General features: G+C 59.5%; 1 protein-coding gene across 19 annotated transcripts in view; it reads left to right on the forward strand.

The window, feature by feature from the left end:
* TNS1 (tensin 1) overlaps positions 1 to 27,580 on the forward strand; it is a 218,380-nt gene that overhangs the window by 8,257 nt on the left and 182,543 nt on the right. Inside the window, exon 1 of one of the 19 annotated variants that reach the window (XM_046643920.1) lies at positions 15,262 to 15,475. The exons of 15 other annotated variants lie outside the window; for them this stretch is intronic. In XM_046643920.1, the coding sequence (XP_046499876.1) occupies positions 15,383 to 15,475 (93 nt within the window). In that variant the 5' untranslated portion in view covers positions 15,262 to 15,382. Of the gene's footprint in view, positions 1 to 15,261; positions 15,476 to 22,778; positions 22,918 to 27,580 lie in introns of those variants that run through there. 3 more of the 19 variants (XM_046643919.1, XM_046643924.1, XM_046643921.1) reach the window with 3 other exon arrangements.

A 27,580-nucleotide genomic window follows, 5' to 3' on the forward strand; every position in this document is an offset into this window, starting at 1 on the left:
CCACATTCTCCTTCCTCTCTGCTTCCTTTCTCCAATAGCTCAGCCCGTCCCTGCCCCGGGGAGGTGAGGTGCTCTTGCTTGTAGGATCAGGATTCCTTGGGGGCCAGAGCTGGCTCTCCTGGTCTCTCGTGTATCTTATCCCCGTTTCCTTTCTCTCTTTAAATCTCTCTCATGCTCCTTCTCTGTTTCTTTCTGTGTGTCTGTCTTGCCCACTCCTCAGGAGTTTCAAGTCCCTTCTCCACTCTCTTTCTTCCCCCAAAAGGCAGGAGGCAGGGATGGATGGCATCTCTCTTAGAGGGGAGGCACTGTGGGGTAGTGGTTACACACGTGGCCTTCTGGGGTAGACAAAGTTCAACTTTGGGCCACTTCAGGACTGTGCATCACTGAGCATATTGTGTAACCTGTCTGTGCCACTTAGAACAGTGGAGGCATATGGATAGCATTTAATAAATGGTAGCTGCTGTTCTGTTGTTATGGTTATTGAGTGGCTGTATTAGTCCAAGTCCTCGGAGAAACAAGATGGGATTCAACGTGTAAAGATTTTGTGAGGGAAGATGCTGGAGTGAAAGGAAGGAGCGGGGGAGGCTGGGTGAGCCTGCGGACGGCAGTGTAAGTCTGACCCTGAGTGGAGGGAGGAGAGTCGAACGGCGGCGTCCCAGACCTCTGGGCACCCCAAGGAGGACTCAGCAAAGCCATAGGGGGTCCAGGACCGCAGTTGGCCGATGTCTCGCGTCTCCCAGGAACGGTCTGCCTTGGAATGGCTCTACACCCTAACGACTGGTGGTGGGGGGGTGGGCTGCAGCACAGGGGCGCGGGGCCCCTGCGAGCACGGTGATAGGTTTCCAAGCGCACAGCTGGGGCCCTGTCAGTCCTGCTCCTGCAGCAGGGCTGCAAGGTCATTCTTGTGGCCACCACAGGGCCTTGCAACACAGAGGAGGACAGGGTCTTTGGTCCTGGGGGTCCGAGGTGGGTGACCCAAGGATCTGGGCGGAGGCGGCAGCCTCGGCCCCAGGCTGTCACGCTCCCTTCCAGGCCTGGGCCTCCTCCCTTTGGCCTGGGTCCTGGCCCTCGAGTTAACCTGCTTTGCTCTGGTCATGTTAAGTGGTGCCGTCCTGCCTGGGACAGAGAGCCAACTCCACCTGGCCTCTGACATGGCTCTCTGTTCCCCTCCCCATCTTTCCTTGCTGCTTGGGGTGCCTCAGTGCTCAAGGGGAAACTGAGGCACGGGGCACCAGGCCAGTGAGGGTCCTGGGGAGGGAGCATTCAGGAATCTGCATTGTACTGGTCTCCTCTTCCCCCTGGACAGAGCCGTCTGCCTCAAAGTTCATCCCAGGGAAGCTGGGCAGCCTGACGCTGCCCCCGACACTAACCTTGGGTGTCCTCCGGGACCACTAACCTTGGGTGTCCTCCGGGGCTGGCGGGGCTGGCCAGAGTGTGGGGGCAGGGGGGTGGCTAGCAGGCGCCGAGCTGAGACACCATTAGGGGAATGAAGTTGGAGCAGGAGCAAGTGTTTCTGGGCACCGAGCTGAGGCCACCTGTGGGAGGTCAGACAAGGCCCAGCCTGGCCAGACTGTCTCCCCCCAACACTGCCCCCATCGTCTCCCCCCACTGCAGCCCGCGGCATTCTACACTGAGCTGTGTGAGCTGCCCAGACGGCCTCTTGCACCCCAGCCACTCAGTATGCTAAGCAGCGCTAATTTATTCCCTGGCTTCTCAATGAGCTGCAGCCAAGCCAGCAGGGGGTGAGTGCGCTGGAGGCAGCTTTGAAGGGGAGCTTCTCTCCAGTTCTCTCCATCCTCCTGCAAGACCCCCAGCTCCCTGTGTGACTCCACACTGCCCCACCAAGGCTCTGGCTCAGAGATGGAGCAGAGACTGGGGGACAGGTGGCTGGAGGAGTCCTTGCCGGCTTCTGCCTGTCTGGTGCCCTGGCAAACGACTTAGTGTCTGCTTCCTCTCTTGTAAGACGGGGAGAGAGAGCCCGCCGCACCAGGCGGCTGTGTAGACCAGCTTCACAGCCTGTGCCAGGCTCTGGGGCACCGCGAGCGGGCAGCCGGTCCACACTGTTCTCCTTGGCACCTCTTTCCTCTTCTGTCACCCTCTGCAGTCTGCAGTCCTGAATCCTGAGGTCAGCGGGGGGTGGGTGCGGGGAGTGCTGCTATGGGGTTCGGGGCTCTGGGTGAGGGGAAGATGAGCTTGTATCACATGGCAAAAAAAGGAGGGAGAGTTTGTATTGGAAAAGCGTGGACCTGGGGGTCCGGCTGATCTGGCTGCAAATCTGGGCTCTGCCATTGACTACCTTTGTGAGCCTCAGTTTCCTCAACTGGAAAATGAGAAGGAGGGCACCTACCTTGCAGCGTTAGCGAGGGGCTTCCGTTGGCTTCAAGGTGAAGTTCCCAGCATGCAGTAGGCCCTCAAAACACATCAGTTCCCTCCTCCCCCTGGAAGCGGCCTTTGAGGTCATCCGTTTGACCGCTTCACTTGCTGGCTTGACCAAGGGCCTCACCTCGGAGCCTGCCTCAGAAAGTGGGGGTAAGAATGGGGGAGAGCCCTGGGCTCGGGGTCTGTGGCTTGGCAGACAGGACAGAGGTCACTTAGCAAAAACGACCAAAAATGTCCTCAAAGCGAGCCTCACACGATGCTCACAACAGCCCCGGAAAGTGATGTGAGCCTGCGTTGCTACCCTATTTCACAGATCAGGGGCTGAGGCCCGGGGAGGGGACGTGTCCACCGTCTCACGCTGTTAGTGCAGAGTCGGGACACGAGCCAGGTCTCAGGATTCCTGGCTGCTGCCCTTGGCTTCTCCCTGCGCCTCAGCCATCTCCTTCTGCAGAGTGAGTAGGACAGCCCTCAACAGGAGGTGGATGTGGCATGGGCAAAGGCAGCGCTTCCTCTTGTGCTCCACGGTCCCTTGGAAGCAAGAAGTCATTGTCTTGCTTGACCAATCAGTCCTTCTCCTGGGACCCGGCCCCCCTCCCCACCGCCCACCCCCCCCCCCACCCGTCTCTCCCAGCCAGACCCAACGGGGCGGGGGGCGGGGGTCTGTGGCTACCTTCATTGGTGATGGGGTGGGGCTTGGCCTGTCGCCCCCTCTCTCAGGCTGGGCAAGGAAGCCTAGCTCCCATTCCCTCAATTGCCTCCAGCATGTCGGCACTTCTGCCTGCCTCCTCCAGGAAGCCACTTCTGGCCCCAGCTTTCTCTGGACCCCCTGAGCACATGATCCCCATACCCCACTCCCTGCCTCCCCTCCCCCTACACTCTTTGGTGGCCTCCATGGCTGTGAGAACAGCCCCTACCTTGCTTCCCAGACCCACTGACCGGGCATTTCCAGCTCTGGGGTCTCCCCTCTCCCCCTCCCCCATTTATCTCCCACTTTGGGAGCCAGAGGCCCTTTGTAAAGCTCTTTGTGTGGATTTGAGCTCCCAAGGCCTGGCAGGGGGACAAAGGGACACCTCTCTCCCCTCTCCATTGTCCTGTCTCTTCCCAGGAGGCCATGTGTGCACATGTGTGTGTGCGTGTGTGTGTCCGTGTCCCAGCCTGGCATCTTTTCTGTGTAACTTGGGGGCAGGGAGGAGCCTTGAAAGGGTGCAGGGATGCACAGCAGTCTCGAGGTCCCTCTGCCAAGGCTGAGAGGCCCCGCTGGGAGAAGGAGACTGGTGACTGTGAGGAGGGGCCATGGGGCCGGGGAATGCATGGGATGGCAGGCAGAGTCAGCGACCCTCTGGCCCCAGGAGTGGGGCCTAGGGAGGCCCTGTCACCCATGCCGTCCCAGGACTCCAGTCTCTTCTTGACTTTGTCCCAGCTCAGCCTGCCCAGGCCCTGACTCCCTGCCCTGGGCCCCTGCTCTTCCGGCCCCCACTCAGTCTGCGGGCGCCTCCTCCCAGGGCTGCTGTCTCCGCAGCCTCAGCGTGGCTCCCCTTTACCCCGGCCAGCCTCATGACCCCGCAGTCTAGAATAACATGGGGTGGCTGGCTGCCCGCTGGGGCCTGGCTAAAAATAGACCCATGCTTGGTGTACCTTCAGGGCAGTCTGGGCAGAGGCAGGGTCCACCCCACAGTCCCTCATGGTCTCCTTAGGGGACATATTCTGCCGGGGCCCTGGGGCCACCCCAGCACCCTGCTGCAGCCAGAAGCCTGGTTGGAGGGCCGTGGGCCCCAGCGACACCTGGGAGGGCCTTTCTGGTGCTGGCGGGTGAGGCGTGGGCAGAGAGAGGCCGATTGAGTGCCGGGATCAACCCAGGATTCCCAGCCGGTAAGTGTCGATGGCCAGGCCTTGAGCCCACGTCCAGACTCTGGGGCTGCGGGCCCAGACGCTCCTGCCCTCGATGCTTTCCTTGCAAGCGGTGGAGTTAAGAAAGGAAGCTCTCAAAGGAGGGGTGGGGGGTGGGCACAAAGGGTGAAGGGGTGCACCTACAACATGACTGACAAACAATAGCGTACAACTGAAATTTCACAAGGTTGTAACCTATCATAATCTCAATAAAAATTTAAAAAAAAAAAGAAAGGAAGCTCTCCACTTCCCTGGCTTGAGTCTCAGGGCAACGACTCGCCCTCTGTGAGCATCAGCTTTCCTACCTGGAAGTGGGGCTTTCTGCCTCTTGGGGCTCCTGCTAGGCACATCTCTGTGGGGGCAGGGGTGGACGGAGCTCCGGGGGCCCCATCCACAAGCTCACCAAGCTGGCGGCCTCTGTCCCTTCTCAGCCCCAGCCCTGGACCCACCGTCTCTGCCTGGTCCTCTGGACCGCTCCCCGTGCCTGGACCTCCCTTTCCTCTCTGGGCTCCAGATCGCTCCCATCCTGGACTCTGGGGCCCTGAGGGGTCTGCAGAGCTTCTTGGAGAGGAGAGCCTGGCTTTCTGCCACGTGTGCGGAGTGCGCGAAGTGGGGGTGCGGGCTGGCACCGCCTTGGTCTGGGCTCCTTCCTTTAAAATTCCTATTTGACTTTTTTTCCTGAATATCTCTTTTATTTTATTGCTGCCTGTTCTTGTTTCATGAATGCACTGTCTTCTCTGAGCTCTCTGAGGATACTGGTGATGGTTTTCCTGAAGTTTCCTTCTCCCTGAATCCCACCTGCTTTCTCCACGTTGCTTTTGGTCTCTGTTGCTTCTCTGCTCAGCTTCCTCAGATGCCTGGCAGCCTGGGTTTTCAGCTTACATTTCAAGTGAGACCCTAAGGGTGGACTGTTGGCCCTGGGAGTAGGACTTTGGTCTCTGGGGTCCGGCTGGGCTGCTGCGTTGGGGGAGACGCTCTCAGAATCTGTGGGTCTGTCCTCTTGGGCCTGTGAGATCCCCAGAGAAGTTCCCACTTTTCTGCCTGGGGGAAGGTACATGCCCTCATCTGTGCCTGTGGCCCCCAGGCCAGAGCCTGCTGCTTTACTCTCCAGGGAATAAATCTCCTGTCTTCTGCGGGGGATCAGGGAGAGGATCTGGAAATCTAGAATGTTCTGCCAATCTTCCTGGCTTTGTTCACATTCACCCCCTCCTCCAAGGGTACTCCGATGCTGCCAGTCCTGAGCCTTCAGGGGGTCCTGTGCTGAAGGATCTGGCAGCTTCTTGGCTTGTCCTCAGCCAGCTCAAGGTTCCGCTTTCTCAGGCTCCTGGTTCCTGCTCAGCCATTGGCTCTCCGGCTCCCGGAATTTTGACATCGTTGTCAGGGGTGATAATCAAAATATTTAACCAAAGATCCTAGGGACTGTGCTGGGAGGCTGGAGGGAGTCCCGAGGCCCCTCCTGGGCCGGGAAGGAGCCCTGTCAGGTCCAGGGGAGGGGCCGGAGCTTGGGAGGGTGGCTGGGCACCAGCTGTGTCCCCAGGAATAGAAGGCTTTTGCACCAGACAACAGCCGTGGTGAACGGAACTGGGCTGGGCTGAAGATCTCTCCCATCGCCTCCTCTCTCTCTCTTTTTTCTGTCCTCCAGGCTTTATGCCTTAATTAAAAAAAGTCTCCTTACTGTTGTTTTAGAGGGGGTTTGAGAGGGAGCAAAAGTAAATGTGTGTGGTCAAATAGAACTCAGTTAACAAAAAAGTGACTGTGTGTGTTCAATTGGCCAGCTTTGCCGGAAGCATCCTCTTCACCTCCACGAGCTCGGGCTCCCTCGCCTGCAGAGCAAGGCGGGCAGGCAGGAAGGCTGCACCTGGTGAGGAGGCTGAATCCGGCCACTTTCCCAGGACCCAGAGGCAGGGGCTCCTCCACTCTCTTCTTCCCCCGTCACTGTCTTAGGTCTGAGCTGGAGGCCATGGATGGGATGGTGAGGTGTGAAGCCAGCTTGAAGCCAGCAGCAGGTCAGACATGAGAAAGCACTTCCCAGCAGCCAGGGCTGTGAAGCCAGAGAACAGGTTGATCTGGGCAGGCTGAGGGGTCTCCCTTCTTAAAGAGCTTGAAGGCCAGGAGGGCCCCTGGTTGACCCGGGGTGGAGGGGATCTGCCAACCCCACTGGGATGACCCCAGCGGACCCTGCCCCCTGACCTGTCCCCGCGGTTGTTGATGAATTGATTTTCCTTCCGCAGCCTCCCTTCCTCTGTTTATCAACAGAAAGCTTCTCTCCATGGCAGGCAGGTCCCCCTACTGTGGGACTAAGGGACAAGCCCCTTGTGGAAGGAGGAAGTTTAGGGTGCGAGGGGCAGAGACATGAGGAGCTCTGGGGGCCTAGAAAGAGACCCAATGGTAGGGAGAGGCCTCACAAGGCCCCCTCCCTGGGACCCAAAGCCGGAAGGACAGAGGGGCCTCCTCCAGGGAGATGGGGGCTCGGGGAGGACTGGGGTGGTGCTCACCTCCAGGCGGCCTCCACGCCAGTTATGGCCGAGCTCAACACAGACAAAGAGCTCCCTGTCCAGCACCCCGGTCTGTGTACTCGCATCAGGCTTGCGCGTCATTTGGGGTCCAAAATGGCCGGAAAGGTCCGTGAGCACCGACTTTTCTCTGGGGGTACTCGGCCCTGCCCCTTCTGTTCTCTCCTGTCCTGGTCCCCTGCTGCTCGGCTACAGGGTCCTACCACCCCCTACCCCGTCCTCAGCCTGAGCACCCTTCACTCTGCCTCCCAGAGAGTGGACACTTAAGGAAGGGAACAGATGGTGCTGGAGAAAACCAGGTGTGAGGGGCCCAGGCAAGGCCTGGTTGAGGAAGAGGAAGGGGTCTCTGAGGGATAAGGGGTAGCTGTCTGGATGGGAAGTGGTCCCCTATCCCAGGCCTCTAGGATGGCCATGGATGGTAGGAACGGGTTGTGGCTCCTGCAAGTGAATCCGTACAGAGGGGGTTGGGCTAAGTGAGACTGAGGAGAGCAGGGCAGGCTTATTTTCTTGCTAAAGTGAGAGGGGACTTCTAATACTGAGGTTTTATGCTGAGTAATGGAAAGTTGAAGACTCAAACCTCTTTTGGGGTTTAGAGGGGAGTGGGGGAATAGTAGGGTGAAAACAAGGGCTCTCTGGCAGTGTGGTGCCTCATTGGTAGTTCTGCCTGTTGTCTAACTTGAGTATTTCTTGCTCTGGTCCTGACCCATTTCCTCATGTTTATCTGCAGTGCAGGTGGGGAGCTCAGGAACTCACCACTCTTCTCCTCGCCGTCTTCTCTGCTCGAGAGGCATCGCCCAATTCCTCTCTCTTCTTGAGTTCCAGCCTCCTCTGGGCTCATGTGCCCCCATTCTTCCTCTCCTCTGGCCTGCTTCCAACATCTAACAGTGCTGTTTTGGCTTCATCCTGCTGGGGCTCCTGGCTCCTCTTCCTCGGTGTCCATTCCCCAGACAGCGGTGTGAACTGTGTGTCCCGACAGGGTCCTCTTTCTGAGGGTTCTGGCGGGGAGCATCCGTCTGGTGGGGGCTGGTGGACTGGCCTTGACGTCACCCCAGGGGGCCCCTCCTGGCCCCAGGTTCCGAGCTATTTGCCCAGTAGCTCCCCAGGGTGCCTTGATGTGGCGGGTCCGGTGCCAGACATTTTCACATTTAATTTAACCCTCACAACTACCCCATGAGGTTAGGATCCTTGTCTCCATTTTACAGACAAACAAACAGGCTCAGAATAGGGAAATAATCTCTCTGACGTCACATAGCCGGAAGTGTCAGGGTCAGGATCTGGACCCTGTTCTCTGCTGGCTCTGTACCTGGGTCCTTCTCTTTGGGAAGTGAGAGTGGGGACAACAGAGGTGACACTTGCCTGGAGTACCCTCAACCGCACTAGGAGGTCCGAAACACCAATGCTGCCACACCCGTTTCCCCGTGACACTGTGCCCGAGCCCAGCCTGGGTGTTGCCTCTTGTCCTCGGGTCTGACCCCTTGCCCCTCGGGCATCGTGACTCTGCTCATCGCTCCAAGGGGCTGGGATGGGGCAGGGGTGCCTGGGGGAGGCTGCATCAGTGACCTCCTTCTCTCTGGTCGGCCTGGGCCCGGGCCTGCCCTGCTCTGCCCTGAAGCCACCAGAGTAAGAATAGGACAGAATGTGCCAGAAGCAGGGCTCAGGTGGAAGCTGCGCTGGACGGTTCAGCTCAGGAGAGCGAAGGGCAGTCTGCAGCCCCCAGGAGAGCACCAGCCTTGGTCTGAGGGGACACGGGATTTCAGGGTGTGATGCGGAGTCCAGTCCGGGTGCACGAGGGGCCGTCTCTCCCGGCTTCCCAAGTGCTGAAGGATTCGCATCTGTGGGGGCTCGAGGTCCCAGGAGCTTGTTCTGGGCCTGCCCCCTTCGGCCAGCTGTGGCTTCTCCTAGCCGGGAATCAAGTGCTTGAGAGCCTGGGCCCAGATCTGGCTCCTGAGCGCAGGGGCTGCACTGGGCCCTGGGAGGTCTCGGCTCATACTCCCTTCCAGGTCTCCCCCTTCAGTGGTCTGAGTCTCGGGTGGTGGGAGTCCCTGGGAGCCCCAGGCCCTGCTTGGTTATGGAGCCTGGGGATGAGGCCATGCTGCCTTGTTTTGTGCCTCAGTTTCCCTGGCTGGCTGGCCGGCTGCGCCCTTTGCTTTCTCTCCTTCGTCGTTGATTCCCTTCCTCTCCCCCCTGCCCCCATGCTGGCCTGTCCTGCTGCTCTCTGTGGGGTGGTCCCGAGCCCTGCACCTTCCTCCCTGTCTCCTCGTCCCCCTCCCGTCCTGCCCTCTGTTTCCTGTCTCTCCTCTCCATTCACACGCCTCTCACTCTCTCACTTCCTTCTCCTCGCTCTCCCTGGTCTCTGACAGGATCTATGTCAGTGGCTTGGCTCCTCCTGGCCCTCCTTCCTTCTCACAGATCCGTGGACGTCTGCGGGGCACGGACTGAGGGCCCTGGGCTGAGTAGGGAGCTCGAGAGACCTGGGGCTCCACTTCCTTACTCTGTAGAAACAAGAGTCAGGGATGGACCCAGGAGAGGAGCCCAGTGAGACCCCTGCCTGGAGAGGGGTGAGGGATGGAGGGAGGGTGTAGACAGAGGATGGGGGCGGGGGGCGTAGGTGGGGATCTGCTCATCTGTCTGTATCCGTGTCCATCTGCCTCTGTCTCGGGCTGTCTCTAGCTGTCTGCCAGGCCCTGTCGCTATCTTTGCCCTTCTGTGTTATCTGGGTTCCTAGGACAGGGGCTCTAACCCAGGTGTTCTCCTTCTGCGCCTCCTGCACCCAGCTGCCTTCTTGGTCTATTTCAGGGATGGACCAGTCAGTGGGCTGGTTCCCAGGAAGGGGAGGGGGCTGTGTGGGAGTGGGTGGATGGTAATTGTATTAGCTCGTTCTGATGCAGTTGGGCTTCCCAGCCGGGGCCCTCCCCTGTCCTCCGCCTCCCCCTCCTCCTCGCTCCCCTCCTGCACTCTCCATTCATCTCACTCCCTCTCCCGGTTCCATCAGAATCAATTAGACAGTCCCGGCTTTAATCTCATTGCAGGAGCCTGGGCTCAGACCCAGCGGCCCAGCTCCTGGGCCTGCAGTCTCCGCTCTGGGCCCTGCAACGAACACCCCAGGGGCAGAGGGATGACCAGGACGACCTCAGGGCCCCTGCTCTTACTTCTCCACCCCCAGATGCCCTGGCCTGCCCAGGGAGCCCACCCGGGATCAATACCCACCATCACTCCAGGTCTGCCCCCACCCCTCCCCCACCGCCGTTTATCATGTCAGCTGCTGGGTGGTGATGGAAGTCATTTGGAAAGGGGCCCAGAGGACCCAGGATTCTCAGGCTGCAGAATACAGAGGGGTGGGAGGGTGGGGGATGGGGGCGTGAATAATGAGCCGCCAGTGTCTGAAGCCATGTATTGTGCAGAAGAGAGTGACCGAGTTGTTCTCCTTCCCCAGCAAGGCAGGCTAAGAGGAAATGGTCTGGAATTTGAGAAGGAGGATGGAGGTTAGGTATCAGGAGGAACTTCCTGCCTGTCGGGGGTCAGAGGCCTGGGTTAGTGGTGGTGAAGGAAGGAGAGAGGATTTACGGCCTCACCTCCTTTGGGTGTGTGTAAGGGGAAAGATTTCCTGTCCTCCTCTCCCTCCCTCTTCTCACCCTCGCCTCCTCCTCTGTTTGTAATGTTGTGCTATGGAAAGGCAATGAACCCGGAATGGGGGCCTCGGTCCAGTCTGGCATTGCTGCTTTCTAGCTGTGTGACTCCTGGCAAGTCACTTAAGCTCTCTGGGCCTCAGTGTCTTCATGTGTAAATTGCATGTGTGTTGGGGCGAGGGGCAGAAGAAGGCATCGGATCTCTTTCAAGTTTAACTGGAATCAGTACTGGATGTTGGGGGGCTGCTTCCGAATAGGGACATGGTGCCCCTCGTCAGGGGCGGGTGGGGTGGAGATGCACAAAGAGGGTACCATCCTGGCTGCGGGAGCAGCAAGAACCCTGAAGATGACACTCCCAAAGGCCCATATGCCAGGCTGGGGAGGGACCCGTGGATTTGGAAGCGGGGATGGCCTTCCTTCCTTGCTTCCTTTATTCATGCAATCAACCAGCCAAGCTACCAAGCCACTTGTGTTTATCCACCATGTGCCGGCCGCCGTGCCAGTTGCCAGGGAGTGACTGTGAAGGACTGACAGTCGTCCGGGAGCTGGCATTCTGGTAGGGAGGGGCTGAGACGGTGAAGACGTGAGCAAATCTCAGCGCGAGCTGGTGAAGGGCTATGAAGAAATGAACACACTGCTGTCACATGTGGTCTGGGGGTAGGAGGGCACGGAAGGACTTCCATGGTGTGCTTGGAGAAGGCCGGAACCTAGGAGGTGATATTGGAGTTGTAGGAGCTGGGATCCCTCTTCTGTCACATGGCGGGAGAACTTGGGGGCTGCGTGCAAGTTCTGGACCTCATGTGGTTGGGCAGTGTGACCATGAGTGCGGCCCTGTGGAGGTGCTGGGGCCCTGGGAACCCTGCCTGGAGAGGGACCGGCGGGACAGCCCCCTGGGGCTGCAGGAGGAACCACTGGGGCTGGGAGGGTGGAGTAACTCAACTCTTGCGTAGTGAGAGAGCACCTGCAGAGCCGGGCCTGTCCCCATCTGATGGAGGAGAAAGGCAGGAAGGTCCCCGGGGAGCCCCCTCTGTGCATCTCTCTGGGTGTGAAAGCGAGACCCTGAGCCTCCGATCAGATGCCCAAGCCATTCTCCTGAACAGGGGTGCCTTTGTCCCCTACAGACAACACCAGCCGGGGGCACTGTAGCCCTGGGGGCCGGGCACAGAGGAAGCTCTGTATCTACCCTGAGCCGGGTGGGCCATCCTCCCGTGGCCTGTCCCCAAGGGGCTGGTGGTTGTGACCTGCTCTCTTGTTCCCCCGACAGCTTCGCTGGCCATCTCTGGGAAGTTTCCCATTCTTCTCCTGCTTCTCAGGCTTGGGGGACGGGCCTCCTGGCCCTGATCCTGCAGAAGCTTGGGGAGAAAGGCCTGGAGCAGCCCCTCTCTGCAAGCACGGCCTCCATCCCGCCCCCGCTCCAGACTCTGGAGTTTCCTCCCGGACTTGTGTTCAGAGGCTGGCTCTCTGGACTCTGAACAAGAGTGAGATGTGGAGAAGAAATTGTTCCAAGGGAGAGGGCCGCAGGGCGCAAGTCCCCGGGGTTGGCAGGGCTGGGAGACAGGCCTGGAGTCTGTGGGAGCCCAGACAGGGTAAGCGGCCAGGAGGATGGTGGCTAGCTTTTCAAAAGCTCCACTGGGGAGCGAGGCACCCACATGAGGGCTGTGGACACGGTGGGGTCTCAGATCCTACCCAGCTCATCCCCAACCCTCTCACTCCACGCTTTGGCCTCTAATACAAGGTCCCTGGCGTCTGAGCATCCATATCTGGTCCACTCCCTGGAGCCATGTGTCTCTGTCCCTGACGCTTGGGGCCTGGAAGGAGACACGGTGGGAAGAAGATTTCCTGAGCACCTGCCAGGTGCCGGCTGCAGCTTCTGGGGCTTTGAGGGAGAAAGAAGACTGAGGCCGAGAGACTTTTGGGCTTGGACCCCTTCCCAACCCCCCAAACACATGCGTTTGGGCGAAAGAGCAAGCCGAGGGGACCTTGCTCAGACCTTCCAGAGGCTCTGGGCGCTCTGCAGCTCCCATCCTCAGGATTCTGCTCTCCTCCAGTGATGAGAACAGAACAGAGGACTGTGATTTCCCAGGAGTCACCAAACTCCCCAGGACACATTTCCGTGTCCCGTGCACATGGGGCAGGATCACGCCGACCTTCAGGAGTTCTGACACCGCACCTGAAGCTCTGTGGGGCGAGGTGGGGCTGGAGGTGGGAGGGGAGGGTGGGGAGAAGCTCCAGGTGGTGACGGGCCTGACTGCGTGTCCTCGTGTCCTCGTCAGCCGCACACTCGTCCCTTCCTCTCCGAGGGTCAGTGGCTTAAGGACACCTCCTGCTGGGCAGGGAAGGCAGTGAAGGGCTCTCCGCCCTTCGGAGCCCTGTCCATCAGGATCTCCTTGTTGGGAAGGGCTGCAGCTGGCCATCACTTCCTTCTCTTTCTTCCTACCCTCCGTCTCTTCCTTCCTCCTGTGTTTGATAAGTGCCTTTCACGCCCGACGCCCTGAGAAGCCTTTAAGAATCCCCTTAAGACAAGGTCACCTCGTCTTCCTCCCTCAGTCTCGGCAGGGCCACACGGTAACCAATTCTATATGAAGAACTTCCTGCCATTTAGAAAATTCTACAAGTGACTCCTTTCGATTAAACTTCGTTCCACTTGCAAAGGATTAAATCCCATTTCCTCGGGTGTTGCATCTTGTCCCCGTCCTCCGGGGCCAGGGTGGGAGGCTGTGGAGGCTACAGGCCCCCCAAGAGGAGGAAGGCCCCCTCCACAGGCCTGGAACAGCCTGGAGTGGTGCCAGGCACTTGGCTGGAGGTCGTGGGTGTGAACAAAGGCAGGGCCCGCTGGGATGGGCTCCCTCTGCGGGGTGGGGAAGTGGGGACGGTCAGACCACCTCCACCCACTTCCCTGCTGCCCCCTCTGGCTTTCCTCCAGAGGCATTGTTTTTTTTTTTTTGAGGAAGATTAGCCCTGAGCTAACTGCTGTCAATACTCTTTTTGCTGAGGAAGACTGGCCCTGAGCTGACATCCATGCCCATCTTCCTCTACTTTATATGTGGGACGCCTACCACAGCATGGCTTGATGAGCAGTGCCGTGTCTGCACCCAGGATCCGAACCAGCGGACCCAGGGCTGCTAAAGCGGAACGTTCGCACTTAACTGCTGCGCCACCGGGCCGGCCCCCCACTCCAGAGCCTTCATGGTGGGGAAGTGACCATGGTCCCCTTGCTTGAGGATTGTTAGGGGCTGAGGGCCGTAACATCTGTCCCTCCCCTCCCACTCGTCTAGCCCCGACCAGCGGTGACTTCTTCCTCTTCCCTCACGGTGTTCCTGCCCAATCTTCCCCAAAACGCTGGACCCCACTGCCTGGCCTCGAAGGGAGCAGCTGAAGCGGGCATGGGGCAGGGCCGAGAAGTCTGCCGGGGAAGAGGAGAGCTTGGGGCAGGGGTGAGCCAGCCCAGAGGTTCTCAGGTCCTCAGGCTGCCTGTTGGGAAGGAGCCCCAGGTTGGAACCCCTGCGATGCTGTCCTGTGTCCCCAACCTCCCCTGAGGAAGGAACCAGGGAGACAGCGTTGCCAGGAAAAATGGCCCTGAGATGGTGCCCCCAGAAGCCCAGGCCCGTGAATGCAGGCGGTGAGGGTCGTGGGGGAGGGGACCCTGGCTGGCGCTCCAGAGGCCTGTTGCTGTGGAAGAGGCCCTGGCAAGGGTCCTGCCAGCGGCCACAGCTCCTCCGCCCCTTTTCTCTCTGGGCTTGGCTGGCCGGCTGCCTGCCCTCTCGGTGTCTCTGCAGCAACAGAACTAGGGGCAAGGCTCCAGGCTGCCTCTCCACCTCTCGGTAGTCTGTCTGTGGGTCCCCTGCCTATCTCTCTCTGCCTTTGTCTCTCTGTGTCTCTATTTCTCTCTCCCTTTCTCCAGAGTCCAGAACCTCCTCCTAGCCTTTCTCTTCTTCCCTCTCCCTAGTTCCAGGGTCACACACAGTTTGGCGACCCTGAGAGGACCCCATTCTCCGTTCACAACGTCTGAGCACAGCAGAGGCAGAGAAGGGTCCCCGGCCTCCGGTGGCTGCCATGGGGCAGGACAGAAAGTGAGGAAGGGGAGTGGAGGGCCCCGAACCCTGGAGAGGAGGTTCGGCCGTAGCAGAGGCAGCCTGTCCAGCTCTGACCCATCCGAGCTGGGTTAGCCTCGGAGAAGGGGTCCCTTCCAACCTGTAGGGGCAATGGGATGCTCAGGGCTCCCTCCTCTAGTTGGCTGGAGAGAGATCCAAGCAGAGAAGTCGGGGTGTGGCCAGGGTCAGAGCCTGGCAGTGAGTTGGGACAGCTGGCCCAGGTTGTCTTCAGTGTCCCCATGTGCATGCCCGACTCATGGATGTGTCTGCTTCAGTCATGGGAGCCGGTGGCCTCCGTTTAAGTTAATCACATTATGCTCTGGGGAGCAATATGGGAATTGGAGGGAGGTCTGGAGGGAATCCGCACACACGCACACTCACACACTCACACGCTCACTGCAGCTCGAGCACAATGCTGCCGCCACCGCCGCCCTGGCTCCCACCGCTGCTGCGCCCTGCTCGCAGGTGGCCGCCCGGCGCCTGGCGCTGCCTCTGCCCGGTCCCTACCCGCCTCTCCCGCGCGGATCCCCGAGCCTCCGGAGTTGCCGAGGTGCCTGCGCCCGCCCCCCAGCCCGCCGGGGAAACAGCCAGGCGGAGGCTGTCACGCCGAGGGGAGGAGAGAGGGAGAAGCCGGAGGAAGTCCCGGAGGGTGGAAGCGCCCTGCAGCGGCCCGCGCCTCCCGCGGGGGGCTTCCGGGGAGATGGAGCCACGTCGGGGCCGCGCCGCGGGGTCCCCGCCGCGCTCCTCCCGCTAGAGTGGGCAGGACGCTCGTGCTGCTCCTGCGGGGAGACCCGGGGGCAGGGCTCTCTCCTTCCTCTTCATCCCCCCAACTCTGCGCCCGGAGCAGCCGGTCCTCACGGCCGAGGCGCCCACTCTTGGGGTCAACATGACGCGGCTGAGCTGGTGCTTCTCCTGCGTGATCCGATGGGGCAAGTACCTTTTCTGCCTCCTGCCCCTGCGCTTCTGCCTCCGCAGCCAGGTAACGAGTCCGCCTCACCTGGCGCTGCCCTACCCCTCCCCGACGGGTACTCCCCTCCCTCCGTCTCCTCGGGGTGTCCCATTTGTCCCCCTCCCGGCCCCAAGGACACATCATCGTGACCGATGTCATCCTGGCTCTCGTCAGAGTTTTGGGACTCTCGGGGAGCCCCCGCCCGTGCCGCGCTGATCCACAAGGGCGGAGTGGCTGCCCCTCCCCCAGCACACAGCCTTAGGCGGCTGGGGTTTTTGGGTCAGAAGTCGGAAGGATAGCCCCCAGTCTGTGGGAGGGCAGTGGAGGTTTGGGTACAGAGGAACGTTTCTGGGGGTTTTAAGCATCCCTCCCAAGTTTCTGTGGGAATGGAGGGCGAGTTCCCGGAAAAGTCTCTTTTTCCCCTCAGTGGGCTCAGAGGACCCAGAGTTAAGGCTGGGCTATAACAGAGTGAGATGGAAATGGGTAGGGAAGCGGCTAGTGGGCATCAGGAGGGATTTCCCGTCTATTCAGGAGGGTGGAGGGACCAGGGAACCCGACAGGGAGAGGCTGGGGGCTGGGGCTCCAGGGCCGGGCAGCAGCAGGTTGGTGGGTGAGGAGGGGTCTGGTGGGACCCCGCAGTGCTGTGGGTGGGCGTGTCCTGCTTGAGCATCTTTCTCCCTGGGGTCCTCCCAGAGAAGATCCCTGGCAGGGCCTTCAGGGTGTGTGCGCTTGTGCGTGTGGCGGGTGGGGGGAGGGCAGGTTGACGGGGGTCAGAGGTGGCCAGCAGAGTAGGGAACTGGAAAAATGGCATGTAACCTTAAATTCTTCCTTGGCGGGGCAGAAATAACCCCAAGAGAATGACTTCAAGCCCCTGGAAACCTCCAGTGAGGGGAAGGACCTCAGGGACTGGGGGTCCTGTAACGGGGGCCTGGCTGTCTGATCCCCTGTCCACTCCTTTGGGAGCCCAAGGGACCCCTGTCACATGGGGGAGGGGGCTCAGGACACACTGGGTAGGAGCGTTGCTGTAGAGCTGGTCTGCCTGGCTTTGAGATGTGGCTCTGCCACCGACTAGCTGTGGACCATCTGCCCGAACCTTGGTTTTCTCAGATGTAGAATGGAGATTAAAATAATACCCACATCATTGTGTTGTTGTGAGGATCCCATGAGGTAATGCATTTTTTAAAGTACCTACTGAAGTGCCTACTCCATAGCAGGTGTTCAATAAAAATTAGGAATATTATGTTTTTTATTACTGTGGTGTCTGACAGGGAGCCGCCTCCTTAGAAACCTTCAGGTGGGCCTGGGCGGGGGGTGTGGGGATGGAGGGGCTTCTCCCAGCATCCGTTCTTCCCATTCCACTCCATCAGAAGCTCAAGTGTTCAGCTCCTCCTCCCAGGTGACGCCTCTGGGCCTCAGTTTCCCTTTCTGCCACTCCGCAGTGGGGAAAGCTGCCAGCAGGCTCTCGCCCCAGTCACCCAAGATGTGCTTTGAAATCTTCCAGCAAAATGCCTTGTCCCCAGGGATTGGCTGGGAGGCAGGTGCTGCAGCTGGGGACCACGGGCCCGGAGCCCTGTCCGCATTCCCCTGGGCTCTGAGTTCAGATGCTGCGGACTCCGGGCTCCAGATTCCGGGGAAGGCAACTGCAGCGGGAAATGGCCAGCCAGGACCAGGTCAGTCGGACCCCAGGCCGCTTGGCCTTTCCTGCTCCTCCTCTGCAGAGGTGGAAGGTAACTTGAGCATTTCGTGTGCCAGGATTTGAGCTGGGGACTGGGGGTGAGGGGCCGGGCCCGAGCTGCAGCTACCTCCCTCCAGCCTCCGAGGGGCCTGAGTCAGGCAGGAAATTAGAACTGGGGGAGAGATCAAGATTACTGAGTGAAGATCTGGGAAGGATTTTATTAAACATTGTTGGGATTGAGTCCAGATGCTGTCCGCACCCAGGATGCTGCTGGAGGGGAGGTGGGGGAAGGGGCTGGGGGTGATGCTCCTTCCTGTGTCAGCTGGGGAAACTGAGGCTCAGACAGGGCCTGATTGGAGCCTCACCTTCTCTCCCAGGGAGCTTCCAGATTTCTGGAGGGCAAGGGGTGACCCCAGTGTCACACTGGAGGGGTGGTGGGCATGAGGGCGACGGGAGGACCCTCTCTGCACAGGGTGCCTGGGTGGGCTTGATGATAAGCACTCCTTGCTCCCGCTGCTGCATCTCACGCCAGGGCATGGTAAGTGGAGTGTGGGTGGGACTACAGCCCCCACTTGCCCCTTGGCTGCATCTTGTGCAGTCTACGTCCTGCGCAATGGTACGCGGAGGCTCTGCTGGGGCTCTGAGCACCCCAGAACTCCAAGGCCGAGTGTGTATGGGAGTGGGGAGCAGGGGAGTCGCCTGGCTTACCTGAAAGGAGACCCTATGGGCAGTAGCGGCCAGACCCTGTCCTCACCCAGGCCCCAGGCCCCAGGGCTGTCTAGGACCGCGGTTTTTCTCTTCTTGTTGGCACTTCCAGAGCTACTATGGAGCCAGTCGGTCTCATCCTGACCCATGTGGCAGCACTGAGCTGTTTCCCTCTGTGTGTTCCCCCTACCCTCACCTCCCCCAACTCATGCCAGACCTGGGCCTGGGCAGCTGACCCCCATCCTGGACCCGCAGCAGCAGCCCTTGGATAAGGAGATGGGAGGACAGCTAACACATCACCTCAGCGTGGAACCATAACTCCTGGTCCCTGGTGACTGTATTGCCACAGGAGCAGCAGGAAAATTCTTGATTCCCATGAGATATGGAATTAGATGCCTTGGATTCTATTCTCACACATACTAGCTGTGTGACTCTGAGCAAGTTGCTGAAGCTCTCTGTGCCTCACTTTCTGCAGCTGTAAAATGAGAGCTGGTAGGAGGTTTAAATGCAAGACTACAATTAAGTGCCTGGTTAGTTAATATTGATCTTTTCTGGAGGTGGAGTGGCAGAGTCTGAGGGGACAAAAGGCTACAGATACAGTTGCCGAGGGCTTTGGTGTCAGATTCCTGTGTCCCATACTGTTGGGGTCCGCAGCTGCACGTTGGAGGGGAATCCCAGTGCCGGCTCTGCACCCCCCTATTTGATGGGAGGCCCCTGGGCCCGGCTGGGAGGAGGGTTTTGGTGTGTGTGGTCCCAGTGGGAAAGACAGTGGGCTGCAGTGTTGGCAGGAGAAGCTGAGAGCGTGACTCTGGTCTGGTGAGGACTGGACGGCAGGGTGCTTAGGAAAAAATCTGGGTTCAGGAGCCACGGATCTGGAGCCCTGCTCCTGCCCCACTCTGTGGCCTCAGGCATGTCCCACTTCCTCCCTCACCATGTCACCTTGTCATCTGTTAGACAAGAGGGCTGGATTAGGCGAGCAGGGCCCCTCAGGCCAAACCCTGCTGGCAGACGTGCTTCATTTGGCTGGCAGAATGGTTTAAAAAAAGAGAAAAAGCCAACATTTTAAAGTTTGCATTTTTTTCATGTTTTGTATAAAAGATCTTGTATGATAGTGTAGATTTAGGACTTCTCTTGACAGATAAAAAGATCTGACGGTGTGGGCTTACATCACTGATGCTACAGTGGCTGTCACGGAGGAGCCGGCGTCCCCTTTAACTGGACCTGCCTCTCCAGGTCCCCAGAGACCCCTCCTCTCCTCTCACTTAACGTTTCTTGGGCCATGGAAGCCTCTGACTGTGACCCCTGGGCCGACTGAGCATGAAGGTCTGTCCACCTCCGATGTTCCGGGAATTTCGGATTCTGTGACCAGTGGTGACAGAGGACAGGCTCAATCCCTCCAAAGGAGACAGGCTGGACAACAGGAAGAATGCCTTGATGGACCAGTGTCAAGGATAGGAAGAAGGGATTGGAGGGAGCTGGGGCCTTGCCTGGGAAATTTGTGAATCAGAGAATGTGGAACTGGAAGGGATCATAGAGGCCATCATTGGTCATTTTGCGGGTGGGGAAACTGAGGCTGGGAGAGGAGAGTGCCAGGTTCAGGCTCACAAGGCCCCTTAGGCTCCTTCCTGCCCTCCCCCTCCCCCCTGCTTCAGCTCCGCCTGCCTCCCGGCCCACCGCCAGCCCGGGGCCGAAGTCCTGACTGTTTCTTCAGCTGGCTACTGCATGGGGCTGGAGGGCAGCAGGCGGTGAGCAGGAAGGGCTCTGCGTGCAGAGGGGAGAGTGGAGCTGAACACAGACCCTCTGCAGAAATGGCCATGGATAGCGGGGAAAGGCTTTTGGGATCCCAGCTCAGAAAACCCAGCCAGCCCGTCGGCACATACCGGCAGTCTGCTGCGTGTGAGCCCTGGTCCAGGCACAGGGTGGGGATCCCAGGATGAGTGACACCGTTCCGGCCTCTGGAGAGTCTGCAGCCTGAGAGAGCTCAGAGGCGAGGGGGTGGCGGGAAGAGATAGTGCTGAAGATGGGAGGGTATCACAGGCCTGCACAGAGGGCAAGGGATGCCCAAGGCCCTTTCCCCGGGGGGCTGGAGCGGCAGAGAAGGAGGGTGTGGGAAGGGGACGGAAGATGCTCAAAGTAGGGCAAATAGGTCAGGATCCACTGATTGATGGATTGATTCGTTCCCTCGGCAGCCATGTCTGGCACCTGCTGTTTGCCAGGCTCTGGGGACACAAAACATGAGATGTGTCCTTGCCCTGTGACCCTCCCCATGTTTGAGTGGAGGAGGGGACACCAGGCTGTGAAGGATGAACAGTAGGTAACAAGCATGGAATAGAGTCATTACGTACAGTCAGAGATGCCTCGGGTGGCAGAATTTAACATTCAACAGGGAGGATGGTGGTTAGGTAGCAGAAAGGACTTCCGACGGTCAGAGGTCAGATACAGGACAGATCCCCATAGATGAGACCCTCAAAAGAGAGACGGGGCATTCTGGAGGCAGGGCTCTTCCAAGGAGCCCCCCAGCACTAGGGTCCTCCACTCTCCTCTTCAGTCCCAGTTGAGGGGCCTGGGGAGGGAGCTGGCCTGGGGGTTACAGGGCCTCCTTGGGCTGCGTGGGAGGCCAGACAAGTTGGTGTCGCTGTGACTTGGTCTTCTGCCTTGTTTTCCAGCGTTTCTGGGAAGCTGCAAGGCGACTTCTCAGAACTCCCCAGATAGCTGCCGGGAGGCGCATCTTCCAGAGCCGCCAGCAGCAGAGGGCTGTGGGAGCAGGTGGGGGGGTGGGGGGGAAGGAGGGACGACGGTGGGAGGGGCCTGGGGTGTCAGGGCTCAGCTGGTTCAACCCTTGAAATTGTCGCAGAGTGACAAGGCTGGCGATGGGGGCTGGGGCATGGGCTCAGGGCTGGCGATGGGCGCTGGGGTGTGGGTTCAGGGCTGGCAATGTGGACTAGGGTCATGGGCTCAGGGATGGTGAGGGGGGCTGGGACTGGGCTCGGGGTTCTCAGAAAGGCCTCCTGAAAATCCCTTCTTGCTTGCCCTCACTGCATCTTTGGAGAGAGGGAGGTCTGCAGGCGTCTCTGTCTATGGACATCCCCTTGGTGGCTGCAGGGCCAGCCACATGTGGAAGACTGGTCCATTTCCGTGTTGGCTCAACTGTCAGTTGAGCCCCAGAAGGCTTGCAGGGGGTGCCAAGGGGCACCGTGATTCTGGCAGGGGGTGCAGGGTAAGGGCAGAAACTTTCTCAGCCCCATAGCTCTGAAGAAGGACTTGGAGAGGTGTGAGAAGGGACCTTGATTCCTCACCGTATCTCCTTTATCAGAACAAACACTCTTAACTGAAGCACCTGCTCCAGGAAGGACCAGAATTAGACACTTTGCTTCAGTGTCCTCCCCTGACTTCTCAGAATCACCTTGTCCAGTGCGCAACCTGCACATCCGCATGTGGTAGCCTTGCCCCAGTTGAAGTGTGAATGTTTTTCTTTCTGGGGTTTCCCAGGTGGATGTCTTGGCTGGACTGTGGGCTGGGAGCCAGCACACCTGGCTGGGCAGGTCCACCTGCTGGGAGAGGCCAGTCATGGAGCCTGAACCCTGGGGTTGTGCTGTGTGTGGTGCTGCCAGAAAGAGGCGAGGGCATGCTCTTGGGTGATGGGGGAGAGAGGTGGGGGATATGTCACCCTTTGCACATGTGGCCCTGGGCATGTACAGCACATTTGTGTTTGTGCATAGAGGCTCAAGCAAGAGGACTTTCTTGCCAAGTTATTTGATCCAGGAAAATGGTCTCGGAGCGCCGGCTCTGGGTGGGGCCCTGTCCTCGGCATTTTGTGTGTTTATGTGAGTTGGACTGTGTGTCCTGGTGTGTGCGTCTACAGAAGGGGGTGGGGTTGGGTGCTGGCTCCCTCCGCTGGAAGCCTCCAAAAAGCGGAGCGGGTGACTCACCAGCCCCACCCACCTCCCTTGGTCCAGCCTGGCCAGAGCTCAAAGAGGAAAATTTTGGGGAAGTTGGGGGTGGGGAGCCAGACAATGAGGGCCTCGGGTGCATTTTGCTGGCTCCCCCTGCTGCTTTCTCTGGGAATACGCTTGGAATCTGTCCCCCTCTTCTTCCCTCCCTCTAGACCCCAAACTCTTGCCCCTGGGCTAATGTCGGGGAGAGGGCTGGCTGGGGCTGGACATGGGGGAGAAGTGCCGTGTGGGAGGTGGGAGGTGAAGACCCGGCCTGGGAGGGGGAGCGGGAGGCGGAGGAGGAAGTGGAGAAATGCAAACCAAATGTTGGCCCAGGGTACAGGCAAGAAAAACAGCCTCTCGCGGGACAGAGCGGGGCTGCCTTTAGGAAAGGCAGGAAGGGCTGGGACAGATGTTTGCAGAAAAGAAAGAAAGAAGGAAAAAAAAAGAAGCAGGAAAAAAATGGGAACGAAACCCACAGCCTGGGGGCAGGGCCATTCTCCCACAGTCGCAGGCAGGGTCCCGGGACCCACCTAGTGTGTGTGCAAATGAGTGTGTGTTCCGAGGGCTGGAGGACATGAGTGTGTCCTCGAGATTGAGATGGGATGGGGCCAAGGAACCCCAGGTGATGCAGACTGTGCTGTCCTGCCTGCCTGTCTGTCTGTCCCTCAGTGGTGGCAGGAGGGGGGCGGTTTGCAGTGAGGGGAGCAGACTCCAGGCCAGCCAGCACCAGATCCCGAGACTGGAGGGGCCCTGGGGGCTCACAGTGGCTGTGTGTCTGGGGGAGGGTGCAGGGTTGGGGGCTGACTTGGGGGCCCTCTCTCCAGCCACGGTCCCTTTGCCCTGTCTCCTTCACGCCCCCTGCAAGGTAGGGCTTCTGACCCCCAATGCCACCAGGGGAGCCTGGGAGGAGGGAGGAGACTGGAGGCTGGGACGAGGGGGTAGAGAGGGGAGGAGGAGGAGAGGGAGGGAGCTGGAGACAGGCAGGCTGAGAGGCCGACAGATGCTGGCTGAGCTGGAGCAGTGGCCACGGACTCAGAGCTCCCTTCTGCCTGCTCTGTGGGGGCTGTGACCTCGGGGGCTGTTGGCAGGCCCAGGCGTGGCCTGAGGGACAGGGCCCATCAAAGATGACGTGGATCTGTCTGTCCTGCATGCTCTGGGTAGGTCCGCCTGCTTTCGCTGGGAGTTCGCACCCCCTCACCCCTTGGGCTGAGTTCCTGTGTGGAGGGGGAGTGTTGACAGTGTAGGAGGGGGGCCCCTCTGCCTCTGATGGACAGAAGGACAGACTGACTTGCGCAGACCCTCAGCCAAGTCCTTCCCCATCAGCGGGGCCCAGGCCGGGTTCTCTGGGGCAATGCCCTGCTGGACCGCTTCGCGATGCTCTCTCCCCCAGTGGGGGCCGGGAGCCCTAAGCAGACGGAAACCATCAAGCAGCTTGCTTCTTTGAGGAGCCTGTCCTGCTCCCACCCCACTGGGGTGAAAATTCTGCACCCCCTCAGTCACTCAGGCTGAGTTTGAGGAGGGGCAGCAGAAGGGGCCCGGGGAACCGGGGAGGTTGACTTGGAGAGTGAAATCTGGAAAAGCCGGGCTGGGAGAGAATTCTGTTCGGAGTCCATCACTTTGAGCCCTTGTAGACCCTGTTTCAGCTTCTTCCCGCTGCCATCCCTGCCTTCCTCCTTAGCCCTCCCATCCTTCCTAAGACCCCCCCACCAACATCAAGGAGGGCACCATGGCCTCCTCTCTCTCTTCTTGTTCCCAGGTTCCGGAAGGTGTGTGTGTGGGTGGGGGTGGGGGTGACTGAGAGATGGGGGGGCAGGGTCTGGGGGCTGCATGGTGAGGGTTAATGTCTCGAGTCCGGTCAGGGGCAGAGGTTCCTGGGAAAGGGGGAGGCTGGGAGAGGGCTGCCTGCAGGGGCGGGAGACCCCCTCCCCAGAGGGGCTCCGTGGCGGTCTGGGTTGGGCGAAGGCATGCAGAGGGGTCAGGAGGCCGAGGAAGCCAGAAGCCAGCCCTGGCCGAGGTTAATGTCGGTCTCCGTCTCCGAGAGAGTGATGGCTGGTTTGGGGGAGGGGGCTTCAGGCCCGGGATCCAGATGCCGCCCCTCCTTTGCCTTTCCCTCTTCCGGCCAGTCCTTGGGAAGGCTCTCTCGGCCCAGGCAAGCCCAGGCTGGGGACAGTTGTGGGAGATTAGCTTTGGGCAGCCAGGTGTCCTTTGGGCCCAGGAGGGAAGGGGTGGGGGGGCTGGACTATGGGGTTTGGGGTGAGTGTGAGTGTGGGGCTCGGGTGCGGGGATGGGTCTGAGTGATAGACTGGAGGCGCCTGGGACACCCTCACAGAGGATGCATAGGTGGTTGGCTGGGCTGGTGCTGACATCTGTAAAATGGGAGCCTTGGCCAAGTCCATCCCTCCAGGCCCTTCCAGCTCCTTCTGACGGGCTCTGAGGGGCCTGCGGGTTGTGCCGAGGGTAGAGGCGGGTAGCGAGGGAGCCCTGCGGTGAGAGGGATGGCAGTTAGACTTCCGGGGTGATGTGCTGCTGTGGGTGGAGGAAGGGCCACTTCAGCTGAGAGGGTGTGGGAAAAGTGCTTCACCCTGGCGAGCCTCAGTTTCCCTGTGGGGGAGGTGAGGCTGAGGAACGGTTGCAGAGAGTGGGGCATGAGCATCCTGTTGATGTCACTGCCCTCCCTGAGAGCTGGGAGAGGGTGCTGGGAACCAGCGACAGGTGGGGATGCTGCCTGACGCTCCTCTCGCTCCTTTTCCTGGCGTCTCTGCCGGTAGCCCAGCTGTGTCCCTCCCAGCTCTGTGGGACAGCCTCGCGGGCACTCGCCTATGGGAACAGGAGAGGCCAGCGTGAGTGGGCTGGGCAGAGGGCACAGTCCCGGCCACGTCAGCGTCCTTGTCTCCCCTCACCTCCCACAGTTGCCCAAGGCAGCTGCAACAGCTCCTTCCTCCTTCTGGGTGGGCCCTGGCAGGGCTGGGGTGTATGTTGGCGGCAGGGAATGGAGTGGTGGATGGCGCCAATTATGGACAGGGGGCACTCTGATGGAAAGGCCTGGAGACCGTGCCAAGGGGGCAGCTTCTGCCTTGAGAGGCACCTGGTGGCGGGAAGTGTGTGGACGTTGACACCAGACAGGGCTAAGCTCCAATCCTAGATCCATCATTTACCAGATGGGCAACCATGGCTTCCCTTCCTGAGCCTCGGTGTCCTGATCTTGAAAGTGGGGAGAATGATACACACCTTGTATGGCTGGGGTGAGGACAGATACAATGTCTGTGAAAAGATCAGGCGCCCGGGTGCTCTGTAACTGCCGATCCTCCCCGGACTCTCCGCCTCCTGCTTGGCTCATGCGACCCCCTGCACCCCAGATCTGATGGGGGGATCTCCCCGGGATGGCTGTTGTGGGACAGGGCCCCACCTCTGACTCTGCCCAGCTGTTCTGGGGCCAAGAACTACCTGGGTCTGCAGCCTCAGGGAGGGAAACTGAGGCACAGTCTGGGGGAGACAGGTCTGTGGCCGCGTGTGGGTGCATGTGTGTCTATGTGTGCCCATGTTCCTGGACCGGGAGAGCTGCAAGAAGTCATACATCTGTTGTGCATGGTTTTAATGAGCTCTAGGGATAAAAATTATTTTATTAGTGAGGAGCATAGCTATGTATTATGCATAACTTGATTTTCCCATCAAATGCTCCCATTTGCTATTAGAGATTCAGGTGGGGTTTATCTAGAAAATAATTACATGCCTATTAATTGAGGCTTTTTGGTGTTTGGCCGATGGAGTTAGTGCTGCAGGCTCTTCCTTCCAGGAGGTTCCCTCTGTTCTCAGGAACTGGGACGGGGCTTATGAGGCTGGGGCTGAAAGAGCCACCAGGCAGGGCTGAGGGCCAAGCCCTGGCCCGGCCCTGAGCAAGCTGTGTGGCCTCAGGCCGGTCACTTGACTTTTCTGGACCTCGCAGAAGCTTGGATACCAGCCGCAGACAAGGAAGTGTTCTCTTTTCTGGAGCTGGTGTCCTGCCCAGTGCTAAGCACACATTTAATCAGAGGGTCCTCGTGAGCCCCCAGTTTCCTGGTGGACAGTTCCTGCCACGGAGACCCCAGGCTGAGCCCAAGTTCACTCTCTCCGGAGCTCTGGTCGAGGGCTGTGGCCACCGGGGAGCCTCCTGACCATGGGTTGGAAGCTAGGCTGGGCTGCATGAGACCGACCAGGGTCTGAAATAAAACTCTCCTTTTGCAAAGTTTTTCAAAATGAATGTGCGGCACAAAGGCGGAGAGAAACATAGCACCGGCTTCCTGCAGTGTCCCGAGGAAGCGTAGTGTGCTGCCGAAGAGGGCAGTGTCCAGGTTTGATCCTGGCCCTGCCACTTGGTAGCTGTGTGACCTTAGGCCAGTAGCTTTACATCTCTGTGCCTGAGTTTCCCCACCTATCAATAGGGTTGTTAGGTTTTAAACGAGCTAATACGTGCATCCATTTAGAACTGTGTCTCTCACACAGTAAGAAACATTGGCTCTTATTATAGGACGGCATGTTTTCAAGGCCACATAGCAAGGTAGAACTAGAACCTGGGTCTCCTGCCTCCCCTCCAGGGCAGGGTCACTGCTGCTCTCTGCCCTCTTCCCTCCCGGGGAGGTCCAGGGCTCTTCAGCCAGGTGGTGGCAGCACCTGGTGTCCCTGGCTGGTGAAGGGGGTGACCCCGCGTTCTCCCCCCGAGGCCAGGTCAGTGGGAGTGGGGCGTCATTACACTAGAGGGAACCGAGGCAGTGACTCCGTCCACGTGCTTTGGGATCACGCTGTTCTGGGACACGAGGGACGTGGAGCAGACGTACACACAGACACGCGCCGCCCGTGGGCTAGGCCAGTGTGCGCATGAGGAACAATGGCATGAAACCCGGCCCGCGTCAAGGGAGCGCTCCCCACACGCCGGGCGCTGCTCCCGCCGCCCTTCGGGCCCCCTCATTGGGTCCTCGCAGGGGGCCTGTGGGTGGTTACTGTTACAGCCCAGCTAACAGATTAGTGAAGTGAGGCAGATGGGGGTTAAGCCCTTGCCCGGGGTCACCTAGCCAACAAGTCGGGGAACAGGGACGAGTCAGATGGCATCTTGGGTGGTGGCGGGGCCCAAGACAGTCCAGCCCAGGAAAGGAGGGGACGCCGGTGGGGGGGGGGGGGGGCATCGAATCACCAGGAAACGACCAGACAAATCCAAACTGAGGGACATTCTGCAAAACAGCCTGGACCCGTCCAAAACGTCAGTGTCGTAGAAGAGGAGTCAAAAGCTGGAGCTGGAGTAACGTGTCCGGGTTAGAGAGGACGGCAGAGACCCACAGCCACAGGCAACGCAGGGCCTTGATGGGACCCTGAGGCGGAAATGAAACCCGAACTGAGGCCCAGCTGTAATGGATGTTACTGGGCAAAAGAGGGGGGCAGACTGTGAACTGCATGTCAAGCCATAGTGTCAGGGGGTGTGGAACTCTGACCCCGCTGGGTTATGGCTGGCTCAGAGGCAGGGGGTGGGGGGTTGGGCGGAGGTGCCAGCGGAAAACGTTCATGACTGGGGAACTGAGGCGAAGGGCGTGTGCATGTTCATCTTCTCTGGAGCTTTTAAACTTTTCAAAAGAAGAAAAGCTGGCAGTGGACACTGATTCTTTCTTTTTTTTTTTTGAGGAAGATCAGCCCTGAGCTAACATCTGCTGCCAATCCTCCTCTTTTTGCTGAGGAAGACTGGCCCTGAGCTAATATTCCTGCCCATCTTCCTCTACTTTATATGTGGGACGCCTACCACAGCATGGCTTGCCAAGTGGCGCCATATCGGCACCTGGGATCCCAATCTGCGAAGCC

Source organism: Equus quagga, chromosome 17 (assembly GCF_021613505.1).
Source record: "Equus quagga isolate Etosha38 chromosome 17, UCLA_HA_Equagga_1.0, whole genome shotgun sequence".
Taxonomy (NCBI): Eukaryota; Metazoa; Chordata; class Mammalia; order Perissodactyla; family Equidae; genus Equus; species Equus quagga.